Here is a 23,489-nt window from a genome sequence, read left to right as displayed (position 1 = left end):
ATCTTGGCATTTTCACGGTTAAGGTCCTTCAGACCAAACAAGCATCTTTTAGCAACTATGACAGAAATAATACAGGAAGCAGCGTGGGCAACCACCACCCATGAATCAGATAGCAGGCAATCAAAAATTATTCCACAGGACATCCATAAAATCAGGGAAAAAAGAAAAGCGAGAGCAAAATGACAAAAACAGAGAACACAAGAAAACAAGAAAAATCCAAATAAACTTACAAGGGAATTAAAGAATAAAATAAGGGAACATCATAATAACGAATTCTCAAACTTCATTGAATCACTATCCGCGCATGAGAATACCAACTACTCCCTATGGAAAGTCACTAACAAAGTTAAGAAAACAATAAAATCAATCCCAGCAATGAGAAAAATGGACAACACATGGGCCAGAAGCAACGAAGAGCAGGCAGAAGAATTTTCGAAGCACCTACGAAATATATTTTCACCGTACGAAATTAATAACAGCATCCCCAGATGGCAAACAAATGAAGAAGTGGAAAATGTCAGCAACACAACTGATAAACGCTGCACCATACTCAGCACAACAGCGTAAGAAGTTACAAACTTAATTAAGGCAACAAAGACAAGTAAAGCACCAGGATTCGACATGATCAATGAAAAAATCTTAAAATACCTTCCCCCAAAGACAATAAGACTAACAACGATAATATTCAACGCAATTCTAAGAATACAGTACTTTCCTGCAGTATGGAAAATAGCACAGATCGTAATGTTACCCAAACCAAACAAAAACCCACATCTAACGGCATCCTACAGGCCAATATCATTACTACTTGCGTTTTCCAAATTACTAGAAAAAATAATATATGTAGGAATGTTATATTATAAGTTAACAGAAAAAACAGTATGATAAACACAATATCGTTGCACTCTCACAAAATCGAATATAATATCGCGTTTCGCGAATTCGTTTCTCACTAATTCTACGTCACAACAACACGACGAACTTCTCTCGACCACGATAAATTCAACTCTGACAGCACTTTCCACACTCATTTTTCCCTTAACAAACCTTGGTAACGCTCAAAACAATCCTTGGCAATATTAACATATCTTGACAACGTTTATAAACAATCACCCCTCACGCCATGTTCTTCCCTGACGTCACACCATCCCACATATATAACTGCCTAAAACCAACAATAGAGAAAGAAAAACTAATACCGGACCATCAATTTGGATTCAGGAATAAACACTCCACAATAGAACAAATGCACAGACTCGTCAATGAAATCTTACAGGCGTTGGAAACAAAACAATATTGCACGGCACTCTTTATGGACATCGAAAAAGCATTTGACAAAGTTAACCATGAAAAACTTCTTCAAACATTCAAAAAGCAATTTCCAGAACAAATCTACAAACTATTTACAAATCTACAAATCTTACTTAAACAATAGAACCTTTGTAGTAAAAATAAATGATGCATATTCTGAAATTAAGGATATCAAGGTAGGAGTATCGCAAGGAAGCGTCCTAGGACTAATATTATACACACTATATACGGCAGACATACCAACAATTGTCAACAGCAAAATACTAACGTTCGCGAACGATATGGCCATACTAGTGAAGCACGCAAATCTAGAAACGGCAGCCGCAATACTACAAGAACACATTACAAAAATAGAAAAGTGGCTGCAAAACAAACAAATAAAAGCGAACACTAGTAAGTGCAATTACACAACATTTACATTTAGAAAAGGAAAAACACCAGATATTCAACTGAATGGCGCCCGCATAGTACAAACAAAGCAAGTCAAATATCTAGGAATACATTTAGACACACACCTTACATGGAAGCATCACATAAAATCAATAATAAACAGAATACGTGAAAAGAGGAAGCAGATGTACTGGTTAACCAATAGAAAATCCAAATTAAGCATAATGAATAAACTAAATATATACAAAACAATAATCAAACCAATCTGGACATACGGAGTTCCACTATGGAGGACGGCAGCAATGAGTCACATAAATAAAATAGAAACAGAGCAAGCAAAAATTTTAAGGACAATAGTTAACGCTCCATGGTACGTCAGAAATGAAGACTTACGAAAAGATTTAAAAATTCCAACAGTCAAAGAGGAAATCGCTAGATATGCAAAAAAGTATAAAGAAAGACTTGTAATACACCCAAACCAGCTGGTTGCTGAAACGAATAAAACCATAATAGAAAGAAGATTGAATAAGAAGCATCTCGCAGACCTCACAATAGAAATAAAATAAACAACTTGGAAGATGGAACCCCACTGGGGGTAACCATCCACATGTTATATTATTATACCACTAATGTCCTACTGGACAAATTGTAAAATTTAAATAAATAAATAAAAAAAACTTGGTGAGTCTCTTATAGCTTACAACTTAAAATGATTTCATATACAAATTAATATAAATTATACAAATTAACGTATGAAACTATTATATTTTAATATTTTATGTATCCTTACATCTGAAAGAAGGACATTCGTTAAATATTAAGCTCTGTATTGTCGCTTTGTATGGTATTTTATAAAACAATCGTCAAGATGTATTTTCGGCTTGTCGGGGCAAGTATTGCAGTCATATGTTGTTTAATATCTTTCACTGGGATTGTTTCGTTGAAAACAAACCTTGCAATTCTTCTTAACTCTTGTTGGAATAACACGTAGCTTTCCATTCAATCAGATTTCATCGGAATTAGAGTTATATGAAACAGTTATATGAAACATAGGATTCTGTTAAAAATACATTATTTCTGTATGAGGCGATATGTTATTCAAAACTATTTAATATTGTTTCACACAATCTTTTCTATGTTTTATAAATGTATATATGTTAGACCGAAGCCATTTTTTATGGCTTACTGTTTCACAAGAGGCACTAAGTTTGAACTTGGATAATAATTTTTAAAAGACAAATTCACAGTTCGTTTTAAGATTGTTTATCATTGTATCTATCTATTGGAAACATTTTCTGAGTCACTATTTTATTCCATTCCATAAACACTGTTATATTGGATTCGTTAATTTGATTATATTGATTTATTGAAGCTATTACACCGTTTAAAAATTCATAGCGGAATTCGAGAAGAATTCAATTTTCTTTTGTATGTATTGTTGTATTTACTGTTCAATGTACTTTATAAGATTTACGGTACATAAAATTTCAGTGCCGATGAGAAAAACCCTGAAGATAAACCAGGACAATTAGTAATTTGTCAGTTGGATCTCAGTAGTTTAACAAGCGTTAAGAACTGTGCACAGCACCTTTTAAAAACTGAACCGGCCATCCACATATTAATTAATAATGCAGGAGTATTCTTGCATCCATTTGAAAAAACTGAAAATGGTTTCGAGACTCATATTCAAGTGAATCATTTGGCACATTTTCTTTTAACACTTCTACTGTTACCAAGAATAATAGAATCAGGACCAGGTTGTAGAATAATTAACGTTTCATCAGCTGCACATTTGGGTAAGTAGCAATAATAATAACTGTATATGATTAGTTGAAAGCTAGAGAGAGGAGAGAGAGAGAGAGAGACTAAAATTTTTGTAATAATTACATCTTTTAATTTTATTAAAATTATTCTTGATACATCTTATTATGAACTCGTTTTTTCGACCTTGTCATATTAGACTACCCCAACGACTCCGTGCTGGTGGTTTTACATCTTACTCGTATTAAACCAAGTGCTGGCACGTATTCACGAGTCATAGTTAAATAAATTAAATAAAACATTTATTTGCCGTCAATTAGTTTAATATGTTACGTTTATTCAGTCATTTAAAGTGGGTTCGTCGTTAGTGATTTTAGCCACGTGTCTCAAGCATGAAGTTCAGGTTCAGGTATTTACCCATTGCTGTTAGCTCGGTATGTAGTTGTACATCACTGATTAAACAGTGCTGATAATATCTCTAATTGATTCATGGTAAGTCATCACTTGTAAATTTGTTGAAATTACTAAGATTTCTCTTCGATTTCCTCGTCAGTGTCGTGAAAATAATAGACTTATTGTTACATGTCGGCAACCTAAACTAACCGAGTGGACTTCTTCTGTATCAAACTTCGTCGGTCTGCGCATGCTTTTGGAGTTTATATAAACATTTCCTAAAGTAAAGTTGTGCTTGATAATAAAATTGTTAAAATGAATCGTTTGTAGCATCATCTGGATCGATTCGTCATGTGAGGATATTCTGTCACGTGTTTGTCAGAGGTTATTGGTGGAGATGATTCAAACGTCTGACCATCACATGCTGGCTCTGTAGCCAGCCGATGGTGTAGATAATAATTATCTCTATGCAATTGTGATTATATCACGTGTCTCTTTTAGCGTTCGTATGATAATAAGTATCATAGTCCATGCCGCATGTATTACACATGGTTATCTATCCGATAGTCTCCTATAACATAATTAAATGGTACGGAACTCACTGTGTACGGAACACTCTTTTCGCAATAATGTTAATAGTTGGATATATTGTTGCATGTTGGGATGATGCTAGGATCTCATTGGTTGATCCAAGTAACGTTTCAAATTCAGGAAGACCGATTAAAGCATCATTTTTTCGATTGTTAAAGTCAGCAAATAGGATAAAGCACCGATTCTCAGAAAAATTGAAAAGCAAAGAATTGGCTGTTTTTTAGTTGTTTTATGCTATGGCTGTCAATTCCTGCGTTATCATTTAGGGGTTGACTCTATTACCTGTGCTTCGACATAGATAGGAGTTGATTTAGCAGCTTTAGTTGTTGCTGGGATTTGTGGTTCCATAGTCATTTCTTCTGAGAGCGAACTAATGGAATTGTTGAAATGAGTTTTGTATCGCAAAGAAGCGTATGAAATTTCGAAATGCGAAAATAATATAAAAACGCAGGTACAATATAATATTATCAAATTTTTATGCAGGAAAACCATTTATTATTTAATATAATTCACTCGACTTAACTCCATCATTCAAACTAATTCAATAAATTAATATAAAATATGTAAATTATTTATTTATTGTTGTATACCATTATATTAAAAGTAAATTCATTGTGGTTCTTCCTATATTTTATATTTTTATTACGATTGATGAAATATTTGCAGTTGTATGTTCATATGATATTTTCGTTTCATTTTTAGCTATAAAACACATAGAAAAGGTTTGTACAAAGACTTGCATAGTTATCTATATTGAAGGAGTGAGGTATTATATTAAAGTCTGTCTTGTTCTTACTTCTAATAGTATTTAACTTAAAATATGAAACTTATTGATTTATATAAGTTATTCCTATACATACTACATCATATATCATGTTACAGGTGGTAATATACATTTTGAGGATTTAAATTTGGAACGTTCTTACTCACCTGTTAGAGCTTATTGTCAAAGTAAGCTGGCCAATATCTTATTTACTAAAGAATTGAATAAACAGTTAATCGGTAAGTAGCAGAATTATGCTTTCAAAAAATTATATGGTGTAGTAATTTTAATTATTTCCGCTCTAAACGAACTGGTTCAATTGTTTTTAAAATAAATATTTCATGTGTAATTGAGAAGCGAAGAAGGAGAACATTTGTATATACGTTACTATGTTTGTAAAGGCATAGAGATAATAATAATTAGTAAAGGTATATGTAGAATGTACAGAATGTAAAAAGTTACATATTTGTTATGCTTTTGGCAGATGATTCAACACCTTCGGATCGGTGGAAAGTTACAAAGTAAAGTGTAGCCGCAAAATTGACCTAGACCTTCAATTCCAAGGTCAACATTTTTTCATTGTAATTACGATAGTGGTCACACCTCAAATTAATTTAAATGTTCGACTTTCGCTAAATTATGTACTTGCATTCCCGATTCTTTCCCTGCCAAGTTTGCCCCATTATCATTTTACAGCCACATCGCTCGCGGTGCGTTGCGTTGCGTTACGTGAGTGACACAGCGTAGGTTGTAGGTCGCAGTTTGAAGATTAATCATAGTCTGTAACTCAGTCATACGTATGCTCGAATGTATTTCAGTGATAAGATTTGCACGACACTTTCTTTTAACGAAATAAATAATAAATCATTTGATATAAATTAAATTCTTTCAACAAAATTATTTAAAAAATTAATAAAATGAATTTGAATAAAAGCACAAAACTATTAGTTAGGAGAGATATCTGTTCATATAATTATTGTGTGTATTGTAAATAATTTCATTTATTCATAAGCTATTAATGTAGATAATTGCACAAATATTTTAAACGTTCCTAAAATTTTATAGATGTAAAATATAGAATGCAAATAAAAAAATACAGAATACGAAAAAGATACAAAATGCGAATGAAATGTAGAATATTGACAAAGTATAGAAAATGAATAAAATGCAAAATACAAATAAAATATAAAGGCAGTTTAACAGTCGATATTATCACTATCATCCATTTCTTGGAGTTTAAGAATATGAACGAGTTCCTACGGGTTTGTTTCCTTTTTGTACATACTATTCTTGAAAAGTTGTAGCGTTTCGTTAGTTTTTGAGTTAGTTGTAATAACAACGTGCTTTGAGATTTCTAAAATCTAATCGAATTCTGTTTAATGCAATAACCATTCTTGGCTTCAATTCGTTCTGACCTCTCGTTTGTATTTCTTTCACTGAAAAAGAAAAAGATCTTCCTATATTTGCATCAGAGTCGGGCAAAGACAAACACAAAATTGCAAATTTGGAAACGTTTTCGTATTTGTATTTCCGACTGGAACCTTTTAGTTTGTTAATTTTATTTCAAAATTGTGAAACATTAAGTTTCAGATCATTTTGTTCTTCAGTTTGTGAAAATTGGAACGCTTAAACAGTACCACTCATGCAAACACTCTTGTTTATTATCTTTTGTTCGAAATTTATTAAAAATGTAGTTTAATTGAGTTTTATGTCGTGAAATGTCCAGACTAACAGATGGCCTTAAAAATTATGAAGAATTTAAAAAATTGTATTGACATTTTTTTAATTTCGAATGACAATCTTTTAATGATACCGTGGAAGATGCTTTGGTAGAGTGGATACGATTTGTAAATTAAAAATGTGAAATAAAAAAATTCAATTTTAGCCAGTTTTTTTGAATGTGAACCGTTATGCGATTGGTGGGGTTTGGTATAAGGTGGTGGTACAAGGTGCCGTGCGCGTGCGAAGCTTTTTTGCGGCTCTTCAAATCCTTTTAGATACGACTAACGCACTTATACGCAAAATGTGCAAGTGTTGTACCACATTTGATAAATTTCAGGCCTTCTATACTGTAACCATTTGACGCTCCGTAACGCTCGCAAAAATTCTCTTTTGGAATGCTCACTCCATTCGCATGATACACAAAGGATTATTGTGTGCGAGTGTTGAACTGCCGGACGAAATAATTTTAGTTATCGAAACCTAGCTGACTCCTGATGTCCAGTGTCCTATTTCTACTTCTCTCTCCATCCGACAGAATATTTTCGCACCTAGTGAGATTGTCGCTATCTTTGTTCGGAGTCGTTTAAACTTTAGTGTTATTCCTAAACATCTGAGCATTCCATTTGGTGCATGCTTTGTTGAGTTTTGAATGTCCGCATATAATTACTGTGTTGTGTTTATATCTGTATCTTTTTACGCATTTTCAGCAGCTGAAATTCAAGGCATACACGTATATTCTTTACATCCTGGAGTAGTGAAAACAGAATTGTGTCGATATATGGATGCATCGTTTTTCCGAGGTATGACATCAATTGTAAGGTTGATCCAGCCTTTCATGAAAACTGCTGAACAGGGTGCTCAAACGACTTTATATTGTGCTGTAGACGAAAATGCAGGAAAAGAAAGTGGTCTATATTATGAGTAAGTTAATTAGATATATGGAGGACATTTGCCCTTATAATGTGGTTTCGTATATCTTCACACTCATATTGTCACATATACATATTTTATTTTTTTCATTATTTATTCAATCCTTGCTTTTCGGCTGTAAATGGCTTTCAGCTATTAGCCCAACAATCCTACATAATCTTTACCCAATACGACAATAATATTTTTCTTTAACGCTTTACTACTTACTTCTCTAGTTCTCATTATAACTAACTTAACCTATTTTATCTTACTGTTTTATTTGGCGCTGTTTCCTGCTCTTACCAGGTGGTAAGAAGAAGGTTCTTCTTTCTTCCCTTTCTCTCAAAATCTTCTTGATTTCCCCCCGCCCGCTGCCGCTTTATCCACAAAGTCTCCTCTACGTACCACCTCATATTTCTGCCTCCGCAGCTCTCCGCCAGATATTCTATCGCCTCTTTCTACTTCCATGCATATTCCACATTCTTATTCTCATTTCCACATCTGAATCTTGCTGTCACGAATAATGAATCTGTCCTTCCTCTTTGTCCTCTCTCTCTCAGATAACGCGGCGTGCTTTCTGTCCTTATCTTCTTATATATGGAGTTATACCTTCACCCCTCTGTCTTTTCCTCTCTTTCTATCTCACCTCTTCCCTCATCTTCTCCCCATTCTGTCCAATTCCCAAAAACATTTCTCCACTAGATCTGATACCTGATATCTGACTGCCCTCTTTAGTACCTTGTCCATGATCTTCTCAATCTTGGTCTCCTCCACCAGGATGTAGTTTGGCGTTCCTCTATCCCAGCATACCCTTAATATATTTTCTCTTTATCCTTCCAATCCCGTTTTATCGTATGTATCCAAATTGCGAATCCGCACACTAGCACACTCTCCATTAGATGATTCGAACATCCTCAATCTCCTATCGAATGATTCTTTAAATAGCCTGTCTCTCCAGTATTACGTCTTTTTTATTGCTATCGTCGCCCTGTTATCTCTGTCCGTTTGTGTCTTTACATCTTGCAACTCCTCTTCAATATGACTCTCAAATTCTTACTTCTTTAGCCTCCTTCAACCTTTCTCCTGTTCAGTTTCGCTCCTTCTCATATTTTTCCTTTTCCTTCCTCTTCTCTCGAACAACATAGCATCATCTTCGTTTTCCTTGTGTTCATTGCGAGTCCTTTCTTCTCCAGGTACTTTCTCAGTCTTCTGAACACACTTGTCACTCCTTCTAGCCATCGTCGGTATATCATCCATGTAGGTTAATGGCCACATCTTTTCCCTTCTTATATGTACCCCTTTCTCCCCTTTCTTTCTCAAAGCCTCCTCCATGTTCAACAGATATACATTGAATAGCATGTCTTCATCATATCGTCGTTTCCTGGTAGATTGCCGTTACTTTTCGCCTCAAATTCCTTTGCACCTTTGCATCCCAACGTCCCCTCCAATCTGCTTCTACCAATCCAATTAAAAGCCACCCTCAAATCTATAAAGTATGCATACAGCCCCCTTCTCGTCCTGCTCTCTTCTCTGTTAATTACACGATGTATCACGTATATCGCGTCCATCGTCTTCGGACGATGTTCCCTCTCCTCTAAGCTTTCTCTCTATCTCTCTCTTCAGCTTTTCATTAAGGATGTTTGCGTATATTTCGTACGCTGTATGAAACATGTACGAGTGTATGTACGCTACTCTGCTTCTTCCGTTCTTTCCTTTTTGTATGTGGGGTAAATTATGTTGGTCCATTCCTTCGGCAACCCTCCCCCTTTCCAGATCCTGTTCAACTTTCTGCAGAATTCTTCTCAAATCTCTCTCGGCATGAGTCTTCAGACTTCGTCCTCAATTTTGTCTATGGAGTTCGCTGTTGAGTGCCGTAGCGTGCAGACGTGTGTCTAGTGCTCCGTGAAGTTCATAAAACAACACGTGTCGCCCATCCGTCGAAAGTGAACACAACCAAGTGTTTCTTATCTTTTAGAGAAAAATTCCTACGCTCCTAACCTCTACCCGAATTCTAGCCTCATAGCCTCTCGACTAGTTATTCAACTTGAATTAACTAGCTCGATGATGGCCCAGGAATCACGACCAGCCTCTCCTGAGCAAATCCACAATTGCTCCGCGCTACCTCCTCCGTGGCAAAAGTGTAACAGATCCCCCCGTACTAATGACGTCAAAAACTCTAAAAAGCGAAAAATAGAAGCATCAAAAATAAACACAAACGTCACCCAGAACGAACAGTCAACAAACCAAGTAACCACATACAACAGATACGCCATACTGGAATCCACAAACGACTCCATGGAAATTGCAGACCCACCAGCAAACCAACACACCCAAAGAAATTCCCCTCCCCCACCAATATATGTTGATGATGTCATCGACATACAAACGATGATTCAGTCCACAGAGAGAGATATCTCCAAAGAGGATTACAACCTAAAAACCAACAATAACAAAGTAAAAATCCTGCCGACAAACCCTGATGCATGTAGAAGACTCACCAAACTACTTAAGACCTTCAACGCCAACTTTCATACACACCAGCTCAAACACGAAAGACCTTTTCGAGTGGTTCTACGCAACATCCACCACTCAGCAGACATTGACGAGCTAAAATTCGAACTCTTAAAACACGGCCACGAAGTTATCAACGTTAGTAACATAAGGCATAGAGTCTCGAAAGACCCGTTATCCTTATTTTTTATCGACATAAAACAAAAGCCTAACAATAAGGAAATATACAACATCAGTCGTCTAATGAACTCAATAGTAAAGTTCGAACCACCGCTTGTTAAAAAAGAGATAGTGCAATGTAAAAGATGCCAAAGGTACGCTCACGCGCAGAAATACTGCAACCATACCTTCCGCTGCGTCAAATGTGCAGGTACACACCCCACTGACCAGTGCACTAAATCACCGGAAACCTCAGCGAAGTGCATCCTATGTCAAGGTGACCATCCTGCTAACTACGAAGGCTGCTCAGCTTACAAAACCTTATATACAAATAAGTATCCTAAACTCAGAGCCAAAGAGACAACCAATCAAATACCCAGTCCCCCTAAATTCACTACTACTTCAATCTCCTATGCCCAAGCAGTACAAGGAAACCAAAATAATCCGAATAGCCATGGGGACCATTCTCAAAATAGTGTCCCCAATTCACTAAACACAGACAACGTCTCTAGACTTGAAAAGCTAATAGAAAAACAATCAGAGCAAATAAATAATTTGCTATCTCTACTAACACTCATCACGGATAAATTAATACGCCCCGACGCAAAATAAAACCAAGACGCATAGCTCTTTGGAATGCCAACGGTCTAGCGCAACACAAATTTGAACTAGAACTCTTCCCAAAACAGTAGCAAATCGACGTAATGCTCGTATCGGAAACCCACTTGACCGACAAAAACTATCAGAAAATAAATGGTTATACATTCTACCATACCCAACACCCCAGCGGAAAGGCCCACGGCGGCACCGGAATCATAATCAAATCCAACATTAAGTACTACGAACTTCCATCATTCCAGAAAGACTATCTCCAAGCAACAAACGTAGCAATAGAAGACTGCCATAGTACAATCACAACTTCAGCAGTATACTGCCCTCCCAGACACTCCATCGCCAAAGAAGACTTTGATAACTTCCTGAACACCCTGGGCAATAGATTCATAGCTGGAGGAGACTATAACGCCAAACATACCCAATGGGGCAGCAGACTGGTCACAGTAAGAGGCAAGAATCTCTTAAACAGCATAATAACCAACAATCTCAACTACTTCGCCACATACGAACCTACACACTGGCCCACTGACACTAACAAAATACCTGACCTACTTGACTTTTTCATAACTAAAAATATCTCGCCAAGATACGTCCAAATCAACTCTTCGGCTGATCTCTCTTCTGATCATTCCCCCTTGACAGCAACAGTCAGTTCAACAATTATCGAGAACACACCTAATGGCTTTATTCATAACCAACTCACCAACTGGCAGCTCTTTAGAGAAGTCTTTACTCACTCAACTTCAGACCTAACCTCACTAAAAACTAAGGAAGAAATTGAAGCAGCCACGGAATACTTAAACACGAGCATAATAAACGCCATCCGCCTCTCCACACCGACAAAGACGTCCATCAGCAAACAAGAATATCCCCAATACATATTAAAAAAAATACCAGAGAAACGTAGACTAAGAAGAGTATGGCAGACCCATAGAACACCGGATGACAAACGCAAACTAAACAACGCAACTGGGAAGCTATCCAAAACCATAAAAAATTACAAAAACGACTGTTTCCAAAAATATCTCGCCAGTTTATCCCCCACAGCCGACTCCAACTACTCGCTATGGAAGGCGTCCAGGAAACTCACACGCCCCCCACAAATAATCCCACCTATCCGCCATCCGCAAGGTGGATGGGCGCGTAGCTCTATAGAAAAAGCCAACTTGTTTGCTAAATACTTGTCTAAAGTATTCAAACCCCATTCCTCCAAAGCTGCCGCGGACGTTACTGAATACCTGCACTCTCCCTTCGAAATGTCTCCTCCTATTGAACCCTTCACTTCTGCAGAGATTATAGAATCAATCAGTCGCCTAAATTCCAAGAAAGCAGCAGGGCACGACCTAATAGGCAATAAAGCAATCAAGGAACTTCCCGTAAAAGGGATAGCACTCATCACATCGATTTTTAACGCTATTCTTCGCCTTGAATACTTTCCCAAGGCCTGGTAAATCTCACTGATTACCCTCATCCCTAAACCCGGAAAACCGATATATGAAACTAGCTCCTATCGCCCAATCAGTCTTTTACCTACCCTGTCTAAACTATTCGAGAAGATACTCACGAATCGACTCCTTCCACTCCTAGAGGACCTGAAAACACTCGCAGATCACCAATTCGGCTTCCGAAAACAACATTCAACAGTAGAGCAAATCCATCGCATAACTCATACGATCAGCCAAACCCTCGAAAAGAAAAAATTTTGCTCAGCGGTTTTCCTAGACATCCAACAGGCATTTGACAAAGTATGGCATGAAGGATTACTTTACAAGCTTAAAAAGATCGTACCACACACCTACTACTCCATCCTAAGGTCCTACCTAACCAATATACAATTCATGGTTAAATGTCTAGACGCCACTTCCACAACATCCCCAATAGAATCTGGCATACCCCAAGTTAGTGTCCTCGGACCACTGCTGTCATCCACCTACACTGCCGATTTACCTATATCAACAGAGATAACAATAGCAACATTTGCAGACGACACAGCGCTATTAGCTACTCACGCAGACCCGGTAATAGCCTCATCCACTCTCCAGCGAAGTCTCGACTCCATGGAAAAGTGGTTTCATAAATGTGGCTTCAAAATTAGTGAAAAAAATCCTCATATGTAACCTTCGCGCTCTGAAGACAAACTTGCCCCCAGGTCACCATCAACAATACAACAATTCCTTGCATGGACTCAGTCAGATACCTGGGCATAACCCTGGACAGGAGACTAACTTGGAAAAAACGCATCTCAGATAAAACGAAGCAACTAAAGGACAAACAATGGACTAAAGGACAATAAAATTACCAATAAAAGATCGTAATAAAACCTGTCTGGACCTACGGAATCCAACTATGGGGAACAGCAAGTAATTCCAACATTGAAATACTTCAACGCTTCCAATCGAAAACGCTAAGATCCATTATAAATGCACCCTGGTATGTCTCCAACGAACTAATACGTCGCGACCTCTAGATACCAACAGTCAAAGAGGAAATAGCAAAATATAGCAGCAGATATAGCAAAGGAGTCAACAAACACCGAAACCCCCTAATTACTGGACTACTTGATACGTCGGACCAGATCCGCAGGCTGAAGGGGCACTACCCGCTAGACCTAATCGCTAGATTCAATTAATTATTTAAATTAAGGAATATTTTCTTATTTACAACACTTACTTATAAATTATACTTATCTATAATAAGTATTAACTTATTATAAATAATTAGCCATGTCACTGCACCACACCAGAAAAAATTACTAAAAATTCTCAATGCGAGAATTGATTGTAAATTTTAATAAATAAATAAAATAAATTTTGTCTATGCCTCTGCTCTCTTGGACTCTCCGAGTGTCCTGATCACTTCTTTCGTTATACTTTTCATTTCCTACTTTGTCCTCTCCCATACTCCCAGCAGCGAAATATGCCTTTGACTCCTTCAGCCTCCTGTTCTTGTCCGCTTACTCCCTTCTTTTTCCTTTCCACTTTCCTATATTTCCAGTTTCTATATTCGTTTCTCTTGCTTGTAAACTCTTCTGTTAATCTTTCCGCTTCGAAACTTCCCCAGTTCCTATCTTAACTCTCTCTTTCTTTACTTCCATGTTGCTTTCCTTATTGACTCCCTGATTCTGTCTCTTTTCTCTTCCCTCTGTGGTAAAACTCTACCCCTTTCTCCGACTAGTCACTCCTTTTGATTTCCCTCCTTTATCTCTCCTGCTTCTCTGTTCCTTTTATTGCTCCCCCTAACTGTACGTGATTCGAGTCCATCCGTACTCCTTTGTTCGCTTGCTTTCTCATCTGCTATCACGTAGTCTACTATTCAGGCTTTTTGTTGAGACTTGTCCTTTGCTTTTCTTTCATCCTATTTGCATTTCTTTCTTTCCCACTCTCGCATTGAAGTCTCTTCCTATTAGCAGCGATTCTTCCTCTTTCTCCTCTATGCCTTCCTCCATCGTTTTTATTGTTTCTTCCGTTTTCCGGCTGTACACCGTCACCACTCTTCAGATTTTCTTGCTGAACCTTCCTATTCCTCAATATTCCATATTTTCTGTTTCTTTCAAGTGCTATCGCGTCGTCAGGACTATGTCCTTCCCTCCTGTTCTCCCTTACAGTCGAAATACACTACTTGGATCTTGCTGGTAGTTTATTATTTATGTTGGCCAGTCTTGCTCCTCTACTTGTGTCTCCATGAGCCCTACCAGGTCGAAATCCTTCATCTCCGTCTCCATACCTCTTCTCATTTACTCTCTTGGCCCGCCATATTCCATATCACATCATCATTCTTGTCTTTCTTCTCTATCTGCCCCCGCTTCCCTCGCCACATGCCTCTTCTATCATGTCTTTGTTATTAAATATAGGTTTGGGGTTGACATTTAATAGATTCACACGGACTGAGTTTTACTTTCTATATTTCACCACCTCGTACAAAACGCCTGAACACACCGGATACATTTAGATAATTAACACGTGGTCGACTCCTAAGACAAAAGAGCGTTGTTAGAAGTCGTAACAACTTAGCTTGTAGGAACTAACTATCATACCAACTTAACGTTTCTCAATAGTCTTTCAGTTTTTCTTCCCTTTCATTCCAAATTATTCGTCGGAAATACCGAGTTTATTACACGTCCTTGAGTTGACGTTGAGTGCGGAACAAATTAAAATTCCAAATTCTAATTTGTATATTACCTTCTTAATCATTTAATATTCCAACTCAGAAATATCTTTCTTCACGATCGTCGTATTACCGACAAAGAGTCCACATAGTTCTTTCCAGTTCTGCCCGAGCAGTCGAGCTATGCGGACGTAAAACATAGTTCCTCCGACATTGTGCGACAAGAGTAGAGTAACAGAACCAATCAAGGATGGAAAAAGTACCATCAATAAGAATACTAAACAAAGGAGAAACATACATTATAAACAGGGCAGTAGACCAACAGAGCCCAATTAAAACAACAAGAGAAGTACAGGACTGCTCAAATACAAAAGAAATAGAAATGGAAATAATACAAGAAGACGACGTAAAGAGCAATACCAACAAGGATCTACCACAACATAACGAAAGCTGGAAGACTGTAACTCCCAGCAAAAAAAGAAAAATAAACACAAACACAAATGATAGGATGACCACAGAAACAGAAAGACAACAATGGCTACAGGAAATTCCCACACAAAACTCCTTCAGCTCACTGATAGAAGAGATGGACACAGACCCTACAGAAAAACCAAGAACACACACACCCAAGCCACCACCAATCTACATAGACGCAAAAATAATAGACCCCCTCATTGATCTGCTAAACAGCACGGCAGGAAAAGAAAACTACACTATCAAACAGCTCAAACTGGACCAGGTAAAAGTACAAACTAATACCCCAGAAACCTACAGAAAAGTAACTAAAGCGCTAAAGAAAAAAAAACGCTGGGTATCACACTTACCAACCCAAATCCGACAAGAGCTACAAAGCAGTAATCACCCTAAAACAAATACAAAGAAAATATGCGAGGAACTGGCCAAGATCGGACACCAGGTAAGAACGATCAACAATATAACCAGATTTGACACTAAGCGACCACTACCGCTATTCCTAATAGAGCTAGAACCGAAAAGTAACAACAACGAAATATTTGAAATTAAAAAAATCTCAAACACAATAATCACAGTCGAGCCACCCAGACATAAAAAAGACATACCACAATGCATACGGTGTCAACAATATGGACACACAAAAAACTACTGCAACAGAAACCCGGCGTGTGTCAAGTGCGCAGGAAAGCACCTAACAGTGAACTGCCCACACACGGGAAAAATAAATGACGTACAATGTTACAATTGCGGTGGAAATCACCCAGCCAGCTACAAAGGCTGCGTAGTCAGAAAACAACTACAAAGCAAATTTTTCCCGCCGATTCGAAACAGGGCACACAACAATTCCCACACGCAACAGGACAACACAGAATCTATGTCAACACCAAATACACAGCATGTAATGAACAATAACCACACTAACACCAACACCGTTAGAAACCGAAGCTACGCGCAAGTAGTCAACCGGTCGTCACCCTTAGACAATCAAGAACAGAACAACCACAGCAACGACGCTACAGAAATCAAAGAGTTAATAAAACATCCCATAAAAAACACCGAAATACTCACAAAAATGATAAGCGAACAAAACGAACTCCTCAGACAGCAAACACAGCAGATAACAGTCATGTTACAATTACTTACTAACATGACGAGCAAAAAATAAAAATAGACATGCTTAAAATAGCAGCCTGGAACTCTAACGGCCTACGAGAAAGAGCCCTAGAAACTAAAACATTCCTGTATTGCAATAACATCGATATACTACTCGTTTCAGAAACACACCTCACAATAAAAAGCTATATAAAAATACCGCACTACACCATATACGACAGGAAGCATCCCTCAGGGAAAGCACACGGCGGGACGGCAGTAGTAATAAAAAACGACATTAAACATCACCTACACAGCCAGGCCAGTAAGGAACATATACAAGCAACCACCGTTACCGTACAGTATACGTACCGCCGCGACACAAAATTACATCGCAAATGTGGGAAGAGTACTTTCGACACTTAGGTGACAAGTATATTGCAGCGGGAGACTATATAAGCACACACTATGGGGATCAAGAATCACCACACCTCGAGGCAGAACCTTGGAGAAATACATTAGAAATAATAACCTCAATATATTATCCACAGGAAGTCCGACAGACATACTGGCCGACAGACCTGAGCAAAATACCTGACCTGCTAGACTTTGCAGTTACAAAGGGACTAAACGCAAATAAACTAAACACAGCACCCAGCCTCGAGCTTACCTCCGACCATACGCCCATAATAATTACATACAGAAACAAACCAATACTTTACAGCAGCACAGAGAAGCTGTGCAATAAAACCACCAAATGGCAAATATTCAAAGAAATAATAGAGAGCAAAATCAGCTGCAACATCCCACTGAAAACACCTGAACACATCGATCAAGCAGTAACAATATTCACAGAAACTATCCAAGAAGCAGCAAGGGCAACCACTATACCGGAAACAACCAACAGACAAACAAAAACAGTTCCACTAGACATCCTCGAAAAAATTGGAGAAAAAAGAAAAACGAAAGCAAAATGGCAAAAACATAGAACAAAAGAGAACAAAAAACTCGCCAAAAAACACCTAAACAAACTCGCAAAAGGAATAAAAAACAAAATAAAAGAGCACAACAACAACGAGTTCACAAAGTTCATCGAGTCACTATCTGCACACGAGAACTACAACTACTCCCTATGGAAAGCTACAAAAAAAAAAAAAAAAAAAAAAAAATAAAGAAGACAATAAAAATGGTACCAGCAATCAGAAGAGCAGATAACACATGGGCAAGAAGCAACGAAGAGCAAGCTGAAGAATTTTCCAACCACCTATGCAACACATTCACCCCACATAACATCAACAACAGCAACCACAATAGTCATACGGACGAGGATGCGCTAACTACTAGTACACCAACTGACAATCACTACACCATACCCAAAGCAACAGCACAAGAAATCAGAAACATAATTGAGAGAACAAAAAATAATAAAGCACCAGGAATCGACCTAATTAACAGCAAAATCTTGAAAAACCTTCCGCCAAAAGCGATAAGACAAATCACAATAATAGTTAACGCAATACTAAGAATACAATACTTTCCAAAAACTTGAAAACTGGCACAAATCATAATGATACCCAAACCAGGCAAGGACCCACACGAAACCAAACCCTACCGACCAATCTCACTACTTCCGGTGTTCTCTAAGATACTAGAGAAAATAATTTACGATCAGATAAAACCCATAATAGAGAAGAATCAACTAATACCGGATCACCAATTCGGATTCAGAAACAAACACCCCACAATAGAACAAACGCACAGACTCGTCAATGAAATCCTACAGGCGCTGGAAACAATACTGCACGGCACTCTTTATGGACATTGAAAAAGCATTCGATAAAATAAACCACACTAGCCTACTACAATCAATCAGGAAACAGTTCCCGGGGCAGATATACCAACTAATGAAATCATACCTAAGCAGCAGAAGCTTCATAGTAAAAATCAAAAGCACACACTCGGAAGCTAAAGAAATCAAGGCAGGAGTTCCGCAAGGAAGCGTCCTAGGACCAATTTTATACACATTATACACGGCCAACATACCAACAACTAACAATAGCAAAATACTGACATTCGCGGATGACACAGCTGTACTAGTCAGGCATACTAACCCTGCAACAGCAGTTACATTACTACAAGAACATATCACAAAAATAGAAAAGTGGCTTCAAGCAAAACAAATTAAAGCAAACCCCGATAAATGCAAACACATTACATTCACACTGCGAAAACGGAAACCACCAAACATTGTACTAAACGGCACACGCATAATACAAACAAGGCAAGTCAAATACCTAGGACTCCACTTAGATTCACGACTCACATGGAAACAGCATATTAAAGCAACAATAGACAAAATACAGATGGCAAGGAGACAAATGTACTGGCTAACAAGTCGAAAATCCAAACTAAGCATAGAAAACAAACTAAAAATATATAAAATGGTCATAAAACCAATCTGGACGTACGGAATAGCACTATGGGAACAGCAGCAATGAGCCATATAACCAAAATAGAGGCAACGCAATCGAAAATACTCAGAACAATAGTAAACGCGCCATGGTACGTCAGGAACGGGGACATTCAGTAAGACCTGGGAATACCAACGGTCAAGGAGGAGATTAACAAAAGTGCAAGAAGGCACGGAGAAAGAATAGCAACGCACCCAAACCGACTGGCAGCGGAAACGGTCGACACATCAAGCATAAAATGAAGATTAAAAAGGAAATACCCAACAGATCTTACAAGGACATAACCTAACAAAGACGATGATGGTACCCCACTGGGGGTAGCCACCCACATGTTATATTAGTATACCGCTATAACATTTTACCAAATGTCCTACTGGACAAATTGTAAAATTTAAATAAATAAGTAATAAAAAAAACGTAGTTCTTTTATGTGTTCCAGACGGAACCCATGCCAAAATTGTATAATAGCGTAAAAATAGGCTTATAAGAAGTTTCTAATTACAGAATTCTTATTTAGTTCTCTATTATGGTAATTTGAATTTCTGAGAGGACATTGCCTTCCTTTGAAAATTTTGATTTAATTCTACAATATATGTTTATCTTTTAGCAACTGCAGAACAGCAAGACCCTCGTCAAAGGCTTGTAACGCTGAATTAGCAAGCCGATTGTGGAAACGTAGTTGTGAATTGCTCGGTTTGCCATCGGAAGTAGGGTTTCAAGAACTAGTAAAAACAATCAGTGGTGAAGAAGTTGAACAATAAGAATATGTTTATATAAAGAACATTCATACAAAAAACGAAGGTAATTTACAGAAATTATTTAACTATTTCATGAACATTAACATTGATTCGATTTATGTAAAATAATTTCAGATATTTAAAGACCAGATTCTGAAGATCAAGTCGGAATATTAATAGTATCATATGATTGGAATGTTTTCGATTACAACATTCATATCGTGAGGTCGCTTAATTTATGGTTGAAATGTGTTACATGTAGTGTAAAAGACAAGAAGTAAGGAACGAAGTACGTTTATAAATATGTCTCAAGTTATAATTGACATTACGATTTACTCTTTCTTTTGAGTATTTTAATCGCACGTCTATCGTTAGTTACGGGTATACATGGACTGTTACGAATTGTGTAAGATGTTACATTTTATGTTTCTTAAAATAACAATTATATTGACACTAAAATAGTTTCGCTTTAATTACTAATTTTCTTTAGTACGCATTGAGATATGTTATTTTCTCACCTCTAATAAGTTTGTACAAAATTCAAGAACAAGGACTAATATTCAAAATTGATTAAATGCAATAATTTTTTAAATTTAAGTATATCTTATTCTCTCCTTTTCTGAAGGTCATATTCTCTGATATTTTACTCACAGTAACGTTTTTTTTTTTTAACGGAATGACCTTTTTTTGTTTATCATTAAAAAGGTGAAATTAAAACGCATCCAAACATGTCCCATAACATGATCATAAAATGATCTTTGGGATAGATACTGTTGCGTCGGGCAACACTCTACCTAAACCAGGCCACACATCGCGGGCAAGATGGCAGCCAGATGTCTTCGGATCCTTACCGCGTACCCTCAATAGTCTCAAGTACCCTCCATAAATCTCAGGAATTTCCTAGTCGGGGTCCTTCAAACCGAACAGATATTCTTTCGCTGAATTGTTTCCTAAAGTTTATTGTCCACCACGGGTTGACACGGGAAAGTTGCCTTTTCTCACGTATAAAGCCTCCCACTAGCAACTTTATCTCGAGGGCGGTTAGCATCCTTCCCCACCCACGACCATAGCAAATAACCAATTAACAACGAAGCCTATTTCCCTTACTCTCTTAGCCAAAATCGTCACCAACAAATCCGATGGTCCCGTGCGCTAGACACACCCATCCTTAGCTTTCCTCCGCGTAGCATCGTCACCGAACTTCACTGATTTTCCATCTTTCAAACAGTCAACATCTTTTAACCGGGTTTACACCCGTAGATCAGTCACTCACTTATCTTATACATACGCACCAGCGTAACTATCTTCTCTACAAAGTTGTTGGAATAAACTGTGATTTATAACTTGTTATATCAGTGTCATATTCAATTAAACCACCTCTATTATCCTAAACGAAATAGGGGATCGATCATTTCGTGGCGTCGATTATCTAATTGTAACGGGAATTTACGACTCCCGTTGGCGTGCTTCCTCGCGATCGTGTCTCTCCGCGAATGGTCGAAACAGATACGTTTATGATGAATAGATCATGAGAACCACTGACAAAGATACAATTTATATGACTGAAAGAAGCAAACGTGCATCATGAATGGTGGTGACATTCTTCAGATCTTTTTTGTTGCCTTTTTCCGTGGCCACTCGGGATACAGAAATCTGTTCCTTCTTTTGAATGTTGCGAAGAGAGAAGGTACCCCGATTAAGTAAATAAGTAGTAAATATCAATCAATTTATATCTATTATACAGTAAATATATGTCGGGTTTACATTAGAATTAGGGTTAGGGGCGTGAAACGAATCTTCGTTTGGGTTACACGTTGTCGTTATGCAATAGAGAAGACATCGACTAGTGCAAATACGATTATCATAGAACCGGACAAGTAACCGTGGCAATTAGATACTCGAGGAACTAATGACAATGATCTTAGGTTCAATAACGAATCCGAGGTCGACGGGATGATAGATGAACGTGCTCACAAAATCTAAATCGGATGCGCAATATTCACGGGTCGTAAGGGGTTACTCTTTTCGTCGATGAGATCGCGAGAGAGAATGCCTTTCCCGTTCCGATGATGCCGCAGAGGGAAACTATCACGGGGTGTGTCTAAGGACGCGAGATCATGGGATTTGTCGAGAAAAGCCTTCGTTCGGAAAGTAAGGGAAATTGGCGTTGCTGCTAATTGGTCAATCTCCATATCGGTGGTTAGAAAAAGATGCTAGTTGCCCTCGAGGGAGACGCCGTTCGTTCTCTCCTATCTTCCCGTAGCTGGGACAAAGATTGTTTGTTTGAAGGACTTTAGTCAACTAAATTCTAAGATTTATGACGGGCCCTCAGGCTAGCTGAACATGTACTCCGGAGACGCATCGACATCTGGCAATCATCTTACTCGAAGAATAGGGTCTGCGTGTGGCGAGCCACGGGACAGAAACCGTTGGAATGTTTACTGTCGCGTGCCGCCACAAATATTTCTTTTAAGGAGAGCTATAGAATTACTCCATACCTTTGTTAGACTCCGGTGTTCTTTCATCTCCGACATATAAATAAAGTAAATATAATAGTACTTGGGCGCTTGATATTTTCCAGCTCACTCGAGTATTAGGCTCCTCAATAACGGTTCGCTACAATCCTATTCAATAAAATTATTAATAATTCTCCGAGCACAAAATGCTAGATACTTTGCACTGCATTCTTCTCCTGAAATCGCACACATTATGTCTTAAACATTTTACGTAACGCAAGAGGAAACATTAATTCTCTCTACCCGGAAATTTCAGAGGGCGGTTTTTGATGTGCTTTTATAGATTTCCATGAGTAAGAAGGTTTATTGCTCAACCTACCATTTCTTTTGCAAAATATCGCGCGGGCTTGTTTACGTGTCTGAATACTATGGTCTTCTTCACGAGCTAAGCTTTTTTCTTTTAAACGTGGAGAAATTCTCATAGATATCCCGCCGCTTCTCAGAAGAGTAGCGGGGTAATATCAGACTTACCGATTAAAACTCCACGGTGGCCTATCTAACGCTTAACAGGAGTGCCCCGGGACCTCTTCCCAATTGCTGCCGGAGCACTCCCGCGTTTTCTCCCATTCTGAGAGAGCCATTCTTCTGGTCTAGTTTGAACATTGAGAGGGACCACACCTCTCAACGCTACCCGCTGGGCCGTCGTGCAAGTGAGAGGAGATTCCATAACCTCCTCGGCATGACGAACGCCATGACCATTTAGGGCGACGCAACGCCCTTCGGAACACTGTAAGAGCAAGAAGTTCTCGCCTTCTCCTGCTTTTCCCGCTCCTTTGCGAGCATTATTTCCTCGCAATAGGAACTCCTATTACCCGCCCAACATCGCTTCCACGGCTGACGAGGAGTTCAAACTCTCGCCAATCGGTAGTCGCAGGACACTGCCGGGAGCCTCCCACGCCGGACAAAGGTCCTCTCCGTAATGGTGACAAGTGTTCGTCTCCTTTTTTCCAATTTTCTGCAGGTACTCACC

The 23,489-nt window shown here is 38.1% G+C and overlaps 1 protein-coding gene across 4 annotated transcripts in view; it reads left to right on the top strand.

Moving 5' to 3' along the window:
- LOC126872663 (retinol dehydrogenase 12-like) overlaps window positions 1–20,600 on the top strand; it is a 29,206-nt gene extending 8,606 nt beyond the window's left edge. Inside the window, exons 3-7 of one of the 4 annotated variants that reach the window (XM_050632785.1) lie at window positions 3,193–3,497; window positions 5,329–5,448; window positions 7,642–7,852; window positions 19,874–20,067; window positions 20,139–20,600. In XM_050632785.1, coding sequence (XP_050488742.1) covers window positions 3,193–3,497; window positions 5,329–5,448; window positions 7,642–7,852; window positions 19,874–20,027 — 790 coding nt within the window. In that variant the 3' untranslated portion in view covers window positions 20,028–20,067; window positions 20,139–20,600. Of the gene's footprint in view, window positions 1–3,192; window positions 3,498–5,328; window positions 5,449–7,638; window positions 7,853–13,108; window positions 13,402–15,381; window positions 15,715–19,873; window positions 20,068–20,138 lie in introns of those variants that run through there. The other 3 variants (XM_050632784.1, XM_050632788.1, XM_050632787.1) reach the window with 3 other exon arrangements.
- Window positions 20,601–23,489: the final 2,889 nt, after the last annotated feature.

Source organism: Bombus huntii, chromosome 13 (genome assembly GCF_024542735.1).
Source record: "Bombus huntii isolate Logan2020A chromosome 13, iyBomHunt1.1, whole genome shotgun sequence".
NCBI classification, from domain to species: domain Eukaryota; kingdom Metazoa; phylum Arthropoda; class Insecta; order Hymenoptera; family Apidae; genus Bombus; species Bombus huntii.
The sequence above is the reverse complement of the archived record's forward strand: the minus strand, read 5'-3'. Positions and strand labels throughout refer to the sequence as shown.